The sequence below is a fragment of the Podarcis liolepis genome (assembly GCF_965112155.1).
Source record: "Podarcis liolepis genome assembly, chromosome: 2".
In the NCBI taxonomy this organism is placed as follows: domain Eukaryota; kingdom Metazoa; phylum Chordata; class Lepidosauria; order Squamata; family Lacertidae; genus Podarcis; species Podarcis liolepis.
The window spans coordinates 44,059,553-44,072,199 of record NC_139555.1 but is presented as its reverse complement, the minus strand read 5'-3'; the positions used below and the strand labels follow the sequence as shown (position 1 = coordinate 44,072,199).

Below are 12,647 nucleotides of genomic sequence, written 5' to 3'. Positions count from 1 at the left end.
AGTAACTAAAGGGGGACTAGATTCAGGTAGGGATATCTGAAGAAGAAGAATCTGTAGATATCTGAAGAAGTGTGCATGCACACAAAAGCTTATATGCAGAACAAACTTAGTTGGTCTCTAAGGTGCTACTGGACAATTTTTAATTTTTTTAAAAGGTGGACTAGTGCTTTATTTATTTCATGACATTTTTACCTTACCTTTCCTCCAAGTAGCTTGGGGCAACGTATATGGTTCTCTCAATTCCATTTTATCCTTACAAAAACCTTCCGAAGTAGGTCAGGTGAGGAGACAAAGACTAACTCAAAGACATCCAGAGAACTACATGGCAGAGAGGGGATCTGAACCTGAGTTTCTCTGGTGCCAGTCCAATGTTCTAAGCACTGCTCCTCTGAAACATTTTCTCTGCCTTTTCTATTGCAAACAATTCAAATTCAATATTATTTCCTAAATTCTTTTCATTCAATAAGACTTCTGCCAGTCCTAACTTATAGTGACATCCTTTGCTTCATCTCCATGCTTTGGGTAACCCAGCAACAGTATATTTACAGCAAATTTTTATATGCCAGTTTTTACAGGGAAATGCAACTGTGGTCATCTTGTAAAGTCATCTTTACTGTTAGAGAAATTAATGACTATATACAAAGGCAGCGATCTCCTGATCCATATACAGATGGCTTCCACCAAGCACGTTAATGCTTCCTGGTTTTTCTTAAACTGATGTACACTCCAACGGTATTTAGCTTCTGCTGCCTGCTAGCTCAAGATTCCTTTTTAGATAGGCTGAAGCAAACCATCAAAAAAAGGGATTGTTTATTTTATTTGTTTGATGTTTCGCTTCCATCCAAATGCCTCTCCCTTTGGACACAGAGGACGTGGCAGTTTCAGCAGTGAAAGGAACATTCTGCAGATCGCAGTTTCATTGTAAATATATGCAGAAAGTTGTTCTTATAGATGCAGCAGGACGAAGAAACCTTCTTAAGCTAAATTTAGATATTTCAATTGCTCTAAATAATTATTTGTTTTTGACAATGTAAAATATATGCTTGCAGAACCAATTGCAGATTTCCAGTGTGTAAGAACATATACATACAGTGGTACCTCGGGTTAAGTACTTAATTCGTTCCGGAGGTCCATTCTTAACCTGAAACTGTTCTTAACCTGAAGCACCACTTGAGCTAATGGGGCTTCCTGCTGCCGCTGCGCCACCAGAGCACGATTGCTGTTCTCATCCTGAAGCAAAGTTCTTAACCCGAGGTACTATTTTTGGGTTAGCGGAGTCTGTAACCTGAAGCGTATGTAACCTGAAGCGTATGTAACCCGAGGTACCACTGTATTTGTATGCAACACTGTGTACACACATACAACTGCACAAGTAAGCACATGTTGGGACATGAACAAACAGCACACTCAGTCTTCCTGCCAATTAATTCATGCACATACACTTAGGGCACTGATATAAAACAACAACAACAACTTACTTTGTGACTTTGAAAATACGCAGTAACCTGAGAGCTCGTAAGACGCTGATCCCAAAGGAGGTGCCAGGCTTTACCACAGCCCAGATCACCTCAAAGATGCTCCCAATGATAACCTACCAAAAACCAAGTCAATGAGTTTAGTAACACACTATTATAGGCTATGCTTTAGACAATTTTTGCCAGCATTCATGGACACAGACACACACAGAGGATTACTTATCCATCTACTTAAGCCTGTATACTCCATATGCATAGGGAGAGTGCCTATAGCACATGCCTTATGTGTAGAAGACCACAGGCTCAGTCCCTGGCACCTCCAGGCAAAAGGATTGGCTGTCTGGTGATGGATGAGACCTATGCCTGAAACCCTAGAGAGCTGCTGCCAGTTAGAAGAGACAGCACTGGACTAGATGGGCAAATATCAAGATTTGAAAAATAAGAACAGCATGAAGCTGTGGCATTTAAAAATGCATCATCTTGCTAAAATCCTAGACATCTGGTAATCCTAACTCCGGCTCATAAACATGCAGCAAACACAAAGCTTTCTGCAGCTGTCATATAATAATAAGACATTGCATCTGCTCACTCCACAATTAGACTTAGGATCGCTAAGCATAAAAGTTCAAAACATATGTCAGACATACCTAATCATAATAGACATACCTAATCATAATATTGGCTGTGAGCAGGAAGTTGCTTTTTGTTACTGTTTCTTGAACACCTGGTGTCTTGGCTGGCAGGGTTCAAACAGTAATCAAGCTGTTCAAGCTCAAGTTTTGAGAATGGACAAACCTGGCTTCAATGTGAGAGCACATCCAGTTTGTAAATATATCATGATGCAAGATGCAGCCTCCAGTCATATAGATAACCAAAGCAAAAGGTGATTTTGCTACCCAAGTAGGTCAAGCAGCAGGATCAGTAAATCCTAGATTTGTTAGGAACCATCTGAATCTATCTATCTATCTATCTATCTATCTATCTATCTATCTATCTATCTCTATCTATCTATCTATCTATCTATCTATCTATCTATCTATCTAATCTATCATCTATTTTATCTAATTTTTTTATTTATTGCACTTCTATACTGTTCTTCATTGCTAAAAGCAATTCAAGATTGATATCTATTAAAAGTAGAGTTCATAATGCACAATTCACCCTGATGTTAAAACTCCAACTGGCAACAAAAGCACAACAATGGTGTCAGTAGTACAGTACTTCATGGTGGACTTGGCTACACCTGGGACCATTCCACAGGGACAGGTTTATGTTTTGTGGGTATGGGATACTTCCCAATAACATCTGGAGCAAAGATGTTCATGAGAGAGCTGGCTCATCTGCATGCTAGTGTGCCTTCACCTACGTAGCTGAGAGCATGATCTAAGAGAGTGGTTGTAGTCTGATACTAGAACAGGCAACAAGAGAAGTCCTGTCATGTCAGAGAGACTTACAGCACAGTCGAAGCAGTTGAAGGATGAGTGAAAGTAAGGCCGCGTTCCGAGCCCATACATTTTTATAAACATTTCGGACATAAAGAGCCCTAAGAAAATGAATTCTGCATAGTCTGAAACAAACAGAGAAATAGGGAGAGGTACAGGGTCAGAGCCAAGCTCTTCCATATGACAAAATGACCCCCCCATCTGTTTCCACAGCACGAACCACCCCTCACTCAACCTTTAATGATCCCCCACTTTATTAAACAGAAGCAGCCTCTCTTGGTGTTCCCTAGATGAAAGAAGCCAAAATACATAGTAGTTATTGTTTGAAAAACTGCTAACACCTACTAGAGGCCTAGAAGGATCCTATGGAGAACCTAAGCACAATAGACCAGGGGTGGGAAACTGCAAGCTCAGGGCCCAAAGCTGGCCTCTCTTTCTGGCCCTTGGGGTTTTTGCTTGGATGGAATGCATCCTTGAACTCTGATAATGCCCCTTGCTCACCTGAATGGAGAAGACAGAGAGGTGTTTGAGGGTGTATGGAAACTAGCCTACTGTAGAAAGGTAAAAATTACATTTATTATTCCCTCCTTCCTGGCCCTGCCCACCACTGGCATGTGGTCCTTGGAAGGATGCCCAGATTGCAGTGGGCAGCCTTCAGGCTGAAAAAGGTTCACCACCCCTGCTCTAGAACATGAAAGGTCCCTTACAGCACAATCCTATACAGGCTTACTGAAAAGTAAGTCCTGTTGAGCTCAATGAGACGTACTCCCAAGTAAGCATGCATAGCATAGGAGAGTTTGTTGACAATTTCCTTGCATCACAACAAGCTTAGATTTCTTTCTCATGAACTGAGAAACATCAGCAATTATCATCTGCTGTAGCAATAAGTGCTGAGATAAAGAAATAGACCCCCATCAGAATTATGATGCTCTTCCAGCCCAGCACAGGAAAGGACTCCTGGGGCGGCAGGGTAGTGACACACAACCTAGAAGGCATAAATGGTCTTAAAATAGTGATCAAACAGCAATCTTCCTGTCAGAATTAAAAAATATAATCCAGAAGTCATACATCTTCATGACCTAGTTCTCATTGAGGTTGGTAAATTTGGGACTGGGCTGTATTCCTTCAGACTGCAGGTGGGAGTCACATGACTGAATGCTCCTCCATACCAAAATTAAAATAAAGTAAAATCCTGTGAACGGAAGACTAAAAATGGGTTCTTTCCGCACTAATGCTCTTTATTGCTGCTGAGCATTGCTTTTCTTCAGTCTGTTGGTAAAGGTGGAACCAGATTTAAAAGAGAGGTTCAACATAATATGGTGATGTATTATACAGCAATTTCCTTCCCATAGCAAAGATCAAAGGATACCTTCTGAATTAAAATATATTTGAGTATAAATAAAACTAAATAAAACTAAACAACAATATCCAGGAGTTGAAGTTAATACAGATGCTAACTTTAAAAGAGAGTTTAATCACACGGACCTCATACAGAACCCATTATCACTGTCTTGTAACTGGCTATGCCTCTGATAAATGTCCATGGCTAAAGGAGGATGGGCCTATTATAGTAAAAACTGAACAAGCTTCCCTAACTCCCACTAGACAAGGATCAGGAGGGCTCCCCATGTAAAATGAAAGTACAGGGGCTCTAGTACTCACAGAGGAAGTCAGATAGCCACTCTGGCTGGTCGTAGTGTACTATAGCAACACACAAAGTGTTGAGAGCTACCAGACTGAGGACTGTCCAGTAAAAGGCCTGAGTTTTGACAATTCGACGGATATAGAAACGCAACCTCCGCTCCTTTTTGTGAAATAAAGTAGCGTTTTCCAGCTTGGCACTTTTGATGCTGGCTCGAGCAAAGGGTGAACCTGGCAAGAAGAGACAAAGATTAGAAAGAGAAAGGTCTTAGGGCATTTAACCTACCCAAACTGGCTCAACCCTGTGGTCTATCCAACCCAGTATCCTTTCTGTGACAATGACAGCACATAAAGTACCACAGGAAAGTCTCTGGCCCTGCACTAGGTAGATGTAGAATATATCTCATTGCCAGTAAGGTCTCATCTCGATCCTCAATAGGCATAACCAACTATAGCCCTCTATTAGGAAGAAGTCTTCTCATCTTTACAGAGCGTGGCCTCATCAGCTACATTTGTCCTGAAGAGGATCACCAGGTGCGCCTTCTTTGCTGCTCACAAGATATTTGATGCTGGTCATAGCCAAAGAACTTCTATTAAGCATGACAGCAAAGGCCTCCCTGGCCTGGTATGCTGCCGCCAACAGCAGCCACACTTCTGAAGTAAACAGTGTACAAGAAGCAATATGGTGGCCTGTCATTCACTGTCTGCCTTCCAAGCACTGTCCTATGCAATAGAAAGACTGACAAGATTCCACAGAAGGTGCTAGTGGTTGCAGACTTGCAATTAAGAATGCCAATTGGTACAGTAACTGCTGCTTGTTATAAGGAGCAGCGCTAGAAATGTGATCAGGTCTCTGACCGAGCAGCAGCACTTGCATGTGCCCAAACACACATTTGTTGCAGTCTGCTAACATTTATATTTACTTAGTTATGTATTTTAAGCCTCCTCCTAGGGAATGGCCCTCACACTGTTCTTCTGCTAGTGGACCAAGACTTGCTACGGGGCCATGCCCTGATCTTGGGTAAGTAGCAACAAAGATGAGCATCATACACATAGATGGTAACGAATGAGTAAGTAGGTCCCCAAATGTATGTCTGGATGAATGGTAGGCACCGAGTCTGAAACGGTAGGTGACTCTTGCACCTCACCCCACCCCACCATGCCTATTTGACCTACCCACTGAGGAGATGTCAGCCAGCGGGTCATCTGCTTCCTCTGGGTTCAGCAGATCTGTCTTGCTTTTCTTGATTGTGGCCCTCCGAAGAGCTCCAACAATAGGAACATCGCAAGAAAAACAGACATTATCCTCAAGGTCCCTTGATTAGACTCATCAGAATCAAAAGATATTTATTTATTTTTACTTACTTTGTTTTAAGAATTTATAAACCACCTAATATAGAGTACCTAAGCCAGGGTGGTGATATTCAGGCCCAGAGGCTGCCTATGGCTCTCTAGCCCTCTCTATCTGACTCTTGGGAATCTCCACATGCTGCACCAATCACCAGTCCTGCTTTGCCTCCTCCTCAAGCCCTTTTCCCTACCTGGAAAATGTCTTCATGGCTCTTGCTTGCTTGGAGGATGGAAAAATAGGGAGGAGGTATAGAAACCTCTGCTGTTGCATGTGGCTAGAATAAACTCTACTGTAAAAAAGAAGAGGCTCACTTATTGCGCCACCTACCCCTGGCATTTGGCTGACACGGCTGCCCGTGAAGAAATGCAACCAACAGGTTGAGAAATGTTTCCCACTCCTGATCTAAGCAGTGAAAAGGGCACAGAGATCACCACAGGCTACCTCAGGCTACCAACATTTTTGGGCCTGTTAACACAGTTGGAGTTTTGACAGAGTGCTGTGGGGACCAACCCCTCTGGTTATTTCTTTCCCACCTCCCTCTCTTGGTAAATCTCCATCCCCAGATGTGTGCATGTAGGCAGACTTTACTTTTCCATGAGATCTGGAAAAAAGTCAGATCCATTAGAATTAAAACAGACCTGCCTGAAATTGTATGGTTTTACATGGGGTCCCCAAATAACCCATCATCAAACTAAAGCTTAGATTGGTGGTCTGCACAGTAAAAATCACTTTTCTGGTGCTTACCAGCACCACAGAAACACTGATCCAGGGCACAGATCCTCATGGACCCTCGTGATTTTTACATAGGATGACACCGAGACTACTAACAAATCACAGAACACATTTTGGGACACAGGTGTGGCCTATGATTTGATGGCAGTTTTGAGGGAATTACAATCAAGTGATGTACAAATTTTATGAAATATATACATACATTTAAAAATATGCTTGTCCATAACATTTAATGTTTTGGAATCAGGTATCTTTGTGCCATGACACAGCTGGAAAGAACTGTATCCATTATTTTTATGGTTCAGCCAATGAAGCAGACCTGATCTGTGACTTGATAGTGGCTTTAAGGAGGGGAACCTATCAGGAAAGTATGCAGTTCCAGGAAGACCCGTTTTATTGGATCCAGTGTGTGTGTGCACACACTCATAAGAGAGCACACATGCCTTCTCTCTCTCTCTTCTCCCCTCCCTGTCTAGCAACTCGATTTTCCTCTCCCCAGTCTTCCAGTTTGTTCCCCTTTCCCTCCTGCCCTCTCCCTCTACATTTTGGCTTAATCTGCTTTCTGTTCAGCAACCAGGCTCTGAACTGAACCTTGAACAAGCACTTCAAACTGAAAAAGAAAGGGGGAAAGAACAATAGCCTTCCTGCTCCCCCCTTCAGCTACCGGTATATGTTCTTCTCAAGGACGGGAAAGGTAATCGCTCTCTCCACCTCATGGTGAAGGACATATGGAGCGAGAGCAGGTGAGATCTCAGAGGCTTTGTGGACACCAGCAAAATTTCAAGGGCCTGTAGGCACCACATTGGTGACCCCATAGTTCATGCTCTTTCCCCACTCACCTAATTGGGAGCAAGTGGAAGCAAAGTAGACCGAACCACTTTCGATTCCCTGCTCACCTACTGAGGACCAACCTAGATGCTGCGTGTTAACATCCTTTTTAAAAACCCTGACAGTCCTTTGTTTGTGGAAAAGCATATTTGAAAGGCAGTAATTCAGAGAGGTAAAAGCAAGGAGAGGAAGTTTAAACCATTTTTACGCACAATTTCCCCCTCCAAATCACCCGCAACTATACCCTTAAGGAACTTTACATCCTGAAGGGTTAAAGATATACAAGGGTAAACAAGCATCTGGAGTGGGAAAATAGCAAGTAAGGAGAGAATTAACATTTATCCACACCTTCCCACCTGTAATTGCTCCTTCTTGAACCTGCTTTACCATAAATAAAGCAGTCACAAAGATTTACAAACACACACTTGCAAGTAACATTTGGCCCTAATTTCATGACTGATCTAAGGTACGGACCTAGGTCTCCAAGCCCTTTAGTCTATCCACTTTACCACACCAGCAGAAAAAACAGGTCCCTCTACTAGGGTAGAAGATCTTTCTACAATGATACCACCTGTTGGGATAAGCCATAATTTTTGTATGATTTTCAGCTATTGTTTTCAGGCTCATGGCCCAGTTAACCACAGTTGCTGTATTTCCATTGCTTGAATGTAACAATCCTTATACAGTCCATAATCAAAGTAGATCAATCCCACATCCCAATGTGACTGCTAGCTTGCTGCTTCCCTCCTGCTCCCGCATAAAATAGTCTGTAGAAGACGGTGGCTTACCATCAAAGGGGTGACGAGGCTCTCCTTCTATATCATCTTCAGCCAGGATCACTTCTTCTAAGACAAATGTGCGAAATTAAACTATGGGCGGCATTAAGCTTTGCAGGAGGCAAGTGAGGCAAATGCATCAAAGAAGAGATGGGTAGCTCCAGAACATGTTTGGGCAGACAGTTGCCCTAAGAAACCCACCTCTCATGCAATGAAAAGGGAAGCCAAGTGAACAAACTAACTTGGGCAGGAACCTGTGAAAGGAAGGGCAGCTTTCTTATTTGGCCTTGGGGATGTTTTTACATACACCCGAATATGTATCACAGGAATTCTCAAAATGTCTCCCTATTATACACATATTGTTATATATTTTTAATACCACTCATGAAACTAAGGGGTGACCACCCATACGCTGCGCTGGTCAGTGCAAGGCAAATGGCAAGGGGTTATGTACATTGACATCACTTCTCCATCTGTGCTGTGCTGTGAACAGTGCACACAACCTGAGATTTCAGAGACAAGAATTCTGCTGCAAGTTGTATATGGATAACTATGCACCCCTGACCCAAACAAAATCCTAGGAAGGCATGTCATTTGATGTCCACATTCAGTGCCCATCAGCACCCATCCTAGTGTGACATGCACCATGGTTGCTGATTCTGTCACTAGACTCACAAAGTAGAAGCTCAGCTCAGTGCATTATATGCAGGTCACACTAGACACAAATAAGGAGATCAGTGATCAGGGTAACAATGTGAGGCTATGAATGTGATTGGCGAAGTACTGTTGTATAGGTAGTTTTCAACCCTTTTCTCCCACACCATTTCCATTCTTTAAATAACATCTTCAACTCTAGTGCAGCTATTAGCTACACAGAGGTGTACAGAAACACAGGCACAGATACTAAGCATGTCTCCCCGAACTTTGGAAGCCAAGAACAGCTTGGGGGAAGAATTTAGTTTGGGGAAGGGTGTGGGAGGAAAGGGTTAAACACTCCCTTCTTCAAGTGCTTTCCCCCTGATTGAATTAGCAGCTCCAGACAAGTAAAAAACAAACACATTAAAAAGAGAAGATCCAGATCATGGACAATCACATCACAAATAGTCTGGCCCTTATTAGGGTTCATGAAGTCCTCTGATTCATCCACAATTACAGCAGTGATTAAAAGATACATAAAATTTGGCTTCTGTTTTCAGAGGCTTTCTGAACCAGATACTTCCAAGTCAAAATATTTATACTGAATTTATTTCTGTTTTACCCTTATAACTAGTACATAATATTATAAGCAGTAAGTAATCATTATAAGCAATAAGTAATCATTATAAGCAACAAGCAGCAAGTTAAACTGATTTTATTAATTCACTGAAATTGAAATATTCAGCTGAAAGAGTCAAATATATTTTTCTCAGAACAAAACTTCAACAAACAACTCTTCAAGTTCACCCTCTAAGATCCCAAAAGCAAAACTACAAAACTGAGATGTTTCTTAAAAGCTGGAAACTTTTCATGTATTGGACAAAATTACAATTTTATCTAACGAAAGCCTCATTCAGTGAAATAAGTAAATAGCAACTATTATCACAAAATCTCTCCTCCACTTGTTTTTTATGGTAGGTCTGAAGCACTTTTTGATAAACTTCATGTTCACATGTACACAGCTCAGAGCCTGGCTTAACACACCAGTCAGTCTCTGCTACAGAGACAGGCAAGATTGTGGGAGTTTCCCATAAGGCAAAGCTGAGAAATCAGCAATTCCAAAGCACTTGAGCTGAACTTGTAGTGTAGATTTTGTTGGTCATAAAGGTAGCAATGTGAAGAAGAAGAATAACCTGGCTGTCACACTCAAACCAGAGGATAAAATCTTTAAGTCGGCTTCCAAGAGAGAAGCCAGGAAGTGCAGCAAATAGCAGAAGAGGGCATGTGGGATTAAGAGGCATGGAGCGGTACTTGCCTGCTTTGGAGATCCACTCCATATAGCCATTGAGCTCCCGTTCAATCTGCTGCTGTCTTCTTAGCTTCAGAAATGCTCGCCGGTTCTCCACCCGCTCCCTTTCTTTGGCAAACTCCCTGTAGGTAAGAATGGGACAGATTGCTAGAGGTTCTCCATGACTCTGGCTGAATCACAAGAGGAATAAGAAGAGATAAGAAGAACCCTTCTGGATCAGACCAAAGGCCTATGTAGTCTAGACTTCTTTTCCCACAATGGCCAATCAGATGCATACCTGAAGAAATAGCTCCACTCCACATTGTACAGCTCAGACACTGAGATCCAGCTCAAAGGGCCTTCTGGCGGTTCCCTCACTGCGAGAAGTGAAGTTACAGGGAACCAGGCAGAAGGCCTTCTCGGTAGTGGCACCCACCTTGTGGAATGCCATCCCATCAGATGTCAAGGAGATAAATAACTATGCAATTTTTGGAAGACATCTGAAGGCTGTCCTGTATAGGGAAGCTTTTAATGTTTGGTGTTTTATTATGTTTTATATCTGTTGGAAGCCAACCAGAGTGACTTGGGCAACCCTGTCAGATGGGCAGGGTACAAATATAACAACAACAATGCCTCTGGGAAGTCCACAAGCAAGATGTTTGTGCAACAGCACTCTCTTGTTTGTGATCCTCAGCAACTGGTATTCAAAGACATATTGCCTTTGTTACTGGAAGTAGTACACTGTCATTATGACTACTAGCCACTGATAGCCTTATTCTCTGTAAAGAATGGCACAGAAGAGAAACAAAATCAAGACACAGAGCTACACAAAATCAAGACACAGAGCTACACAGTGAGTGTTTGAAGATCAAAGGTAGAAATGAACCCTGTCATGGTGTTCAGTTGCTGCTAAACTTCATTTCATTTGCAGGGCTGAGAAAGGCAATTCCAAGCTCTGTCTAGGACAGGTGTGCTACATACTTACCCAGAAAGCACCCCCAGCACAAGGTTGAGCATAAAAAAGGATCCAATGATGATGAGGGGGATGAAGTATAGCCAGTTCCAAGCGCTCCCTGAGGCATCGTTACTCTGCAGGAGGAAGACAGAAAGGGTGAAGTTATAAGATGGTAGCATAAAGGAACACATTTTGCATGGAAACCATTCAGAATAGGCCTTAAAGCAAGGCTCCTAAATCAATGCTTGGAAGGTAGCCTCATAATAAGTTGGCCCAACAACACAGGAATGGGTAAGCTGAACCAAGTATGTGGTGTAAGAACAATCCACCTTGATGCCTCCTGAATTCTTAGGTACAGGAATCCCTCAGATGTGATCACAAGGAAATCTGGCTCATTCACAACGACTACAACTGTCACTCTAACTACCAATACTACCTCTAACTACCTCAACTGATAGTGAGGTTGTTATTCAATAAACCTGTATCTTTGCAGATGAGCTAAATGGCCACTTTCCTCCCTGAGTACCTGTGCACTCACATGTACACATTAAACCAGAGTTTGACATAGTGTAACATGAGAACCAGGCCACTGAGTCAGACCTTTGATCCATCAGTATTGTCTGCACTAACTGGCAGAAGCTCTTGGGGGTTTCATGCAGGTGTCCTTCCTAGGCTTACCTGGCGATTTAACCTGGGGCTTTCTGCATGCATGGCAGATGCTCTTCCATTGAGCTACGTCCCTTCCCCCTGGATTTACATGTGAGTATAAGACGTAGGTTACAAGAAGCAGCCTTAAAATGAGGTAGTCCAGTGGTTGACCTACAGCAGAGTTGTCAGCAATCAATGGTCTCAGGTTGAGGTCTTTAGAGATGCTAGGATTGAAGCTGGCCCCTCATACACAAACAGCACATACCTCAGCACTGATGTTGGAAGGGGATTATCTCTCCACTTCCCACTAAGATTGAAATAAAGATTCCATGCCATACTGTTGCCACTAATTGTGGGACTAGGAGCTTTAGGGGTGTGGGGAGGGGGAATCATTGGTGCAAATGGACTTTTCCCTAGTCCTTTAAGATACAATATATTTGGGGGAGGGAGAGGCAATGATCTCCATTCCAATCCCAGTAGTCGGGTGCAGATATAAGACTTCATTTCTCATGAACTGCCTTTACAGTAAGAATTAGGTCTCCCTTGCCCTTGTCCTTACTTAAGAAAACAAAATAAGCTACAGTCTACCATATGTTAAATGCACATCTAGTCTGGCCTTCAGAGTAGGCAGTAGAGACTAGTTGGACCAATGGTCTGATTCTGTATGAGACAATTTGTATGTCAAGAGATATTGCTTCTAGGCCCATTGCTCGGTTTCCATTAGAACAGGGTTTCCCAAAGTTGGGTCTGCAGCTGTTGGATCTACAGCTCCCATTTCCCTAGCTACCAGGGCCAGTGGTCAGGGATGATGGGAGTTGTAGTCTAACAACAGCTGGAGACCCAACTTGGGAAAGCTCTGCATTAGACCATTGGGT

At 42.6% G+C, this 12,647-nt stretch overlaps 1 protein-coding gene across 5 annotated transcripts in view; it reads right to left on the bottom strand.

The window, feature by feature from the left end:
* Positions 1-12,647, bottom strand: part of CACNA1A (calcium voltage-gated channel subunit alpha1 A) — a 265,156-nt gene that overhangs the window by 113,411 nt on the left and 139,098 nt on the right. For 4 of the 5 annotated variants that reach the window (XM_083489607.1, XM_083489608.1, XM_083489606.1 and 1 more), the window contains 7 exons: positions 11,155-11,258; positions 10,197-10,312; positions 8,260-8,314; positions 5,735-5,832; positions 4,580-4,789; positions 2,930-3,042; positions 1,479-1,591 (listed from right to left, as the gene is read on the bottom strand). In XM_083489607.1, the coding sequence (XP_083345733.1) occupies positions 1,479-1,591; positions 2,930-3,042; positions 4,580-4,789; positions 5,735-5,832; positions 8,260-8,314; positions 10,197-10,312; positions 11,155-11,258 (809 nt within the window). Of the gene's footprint in view, positions 1-1,478; positions 1,592-2,929; positions 3,043-4,579; positions 4,790-5,734; positions 5,833-8,257; positions 8,315-10,196; positions 10,313-11,154; positions 11,259-12,647 lie in introns of all 5 variants that reach the window. The other variant, XM_083489605.1, reaches the window with a different exon arrangement.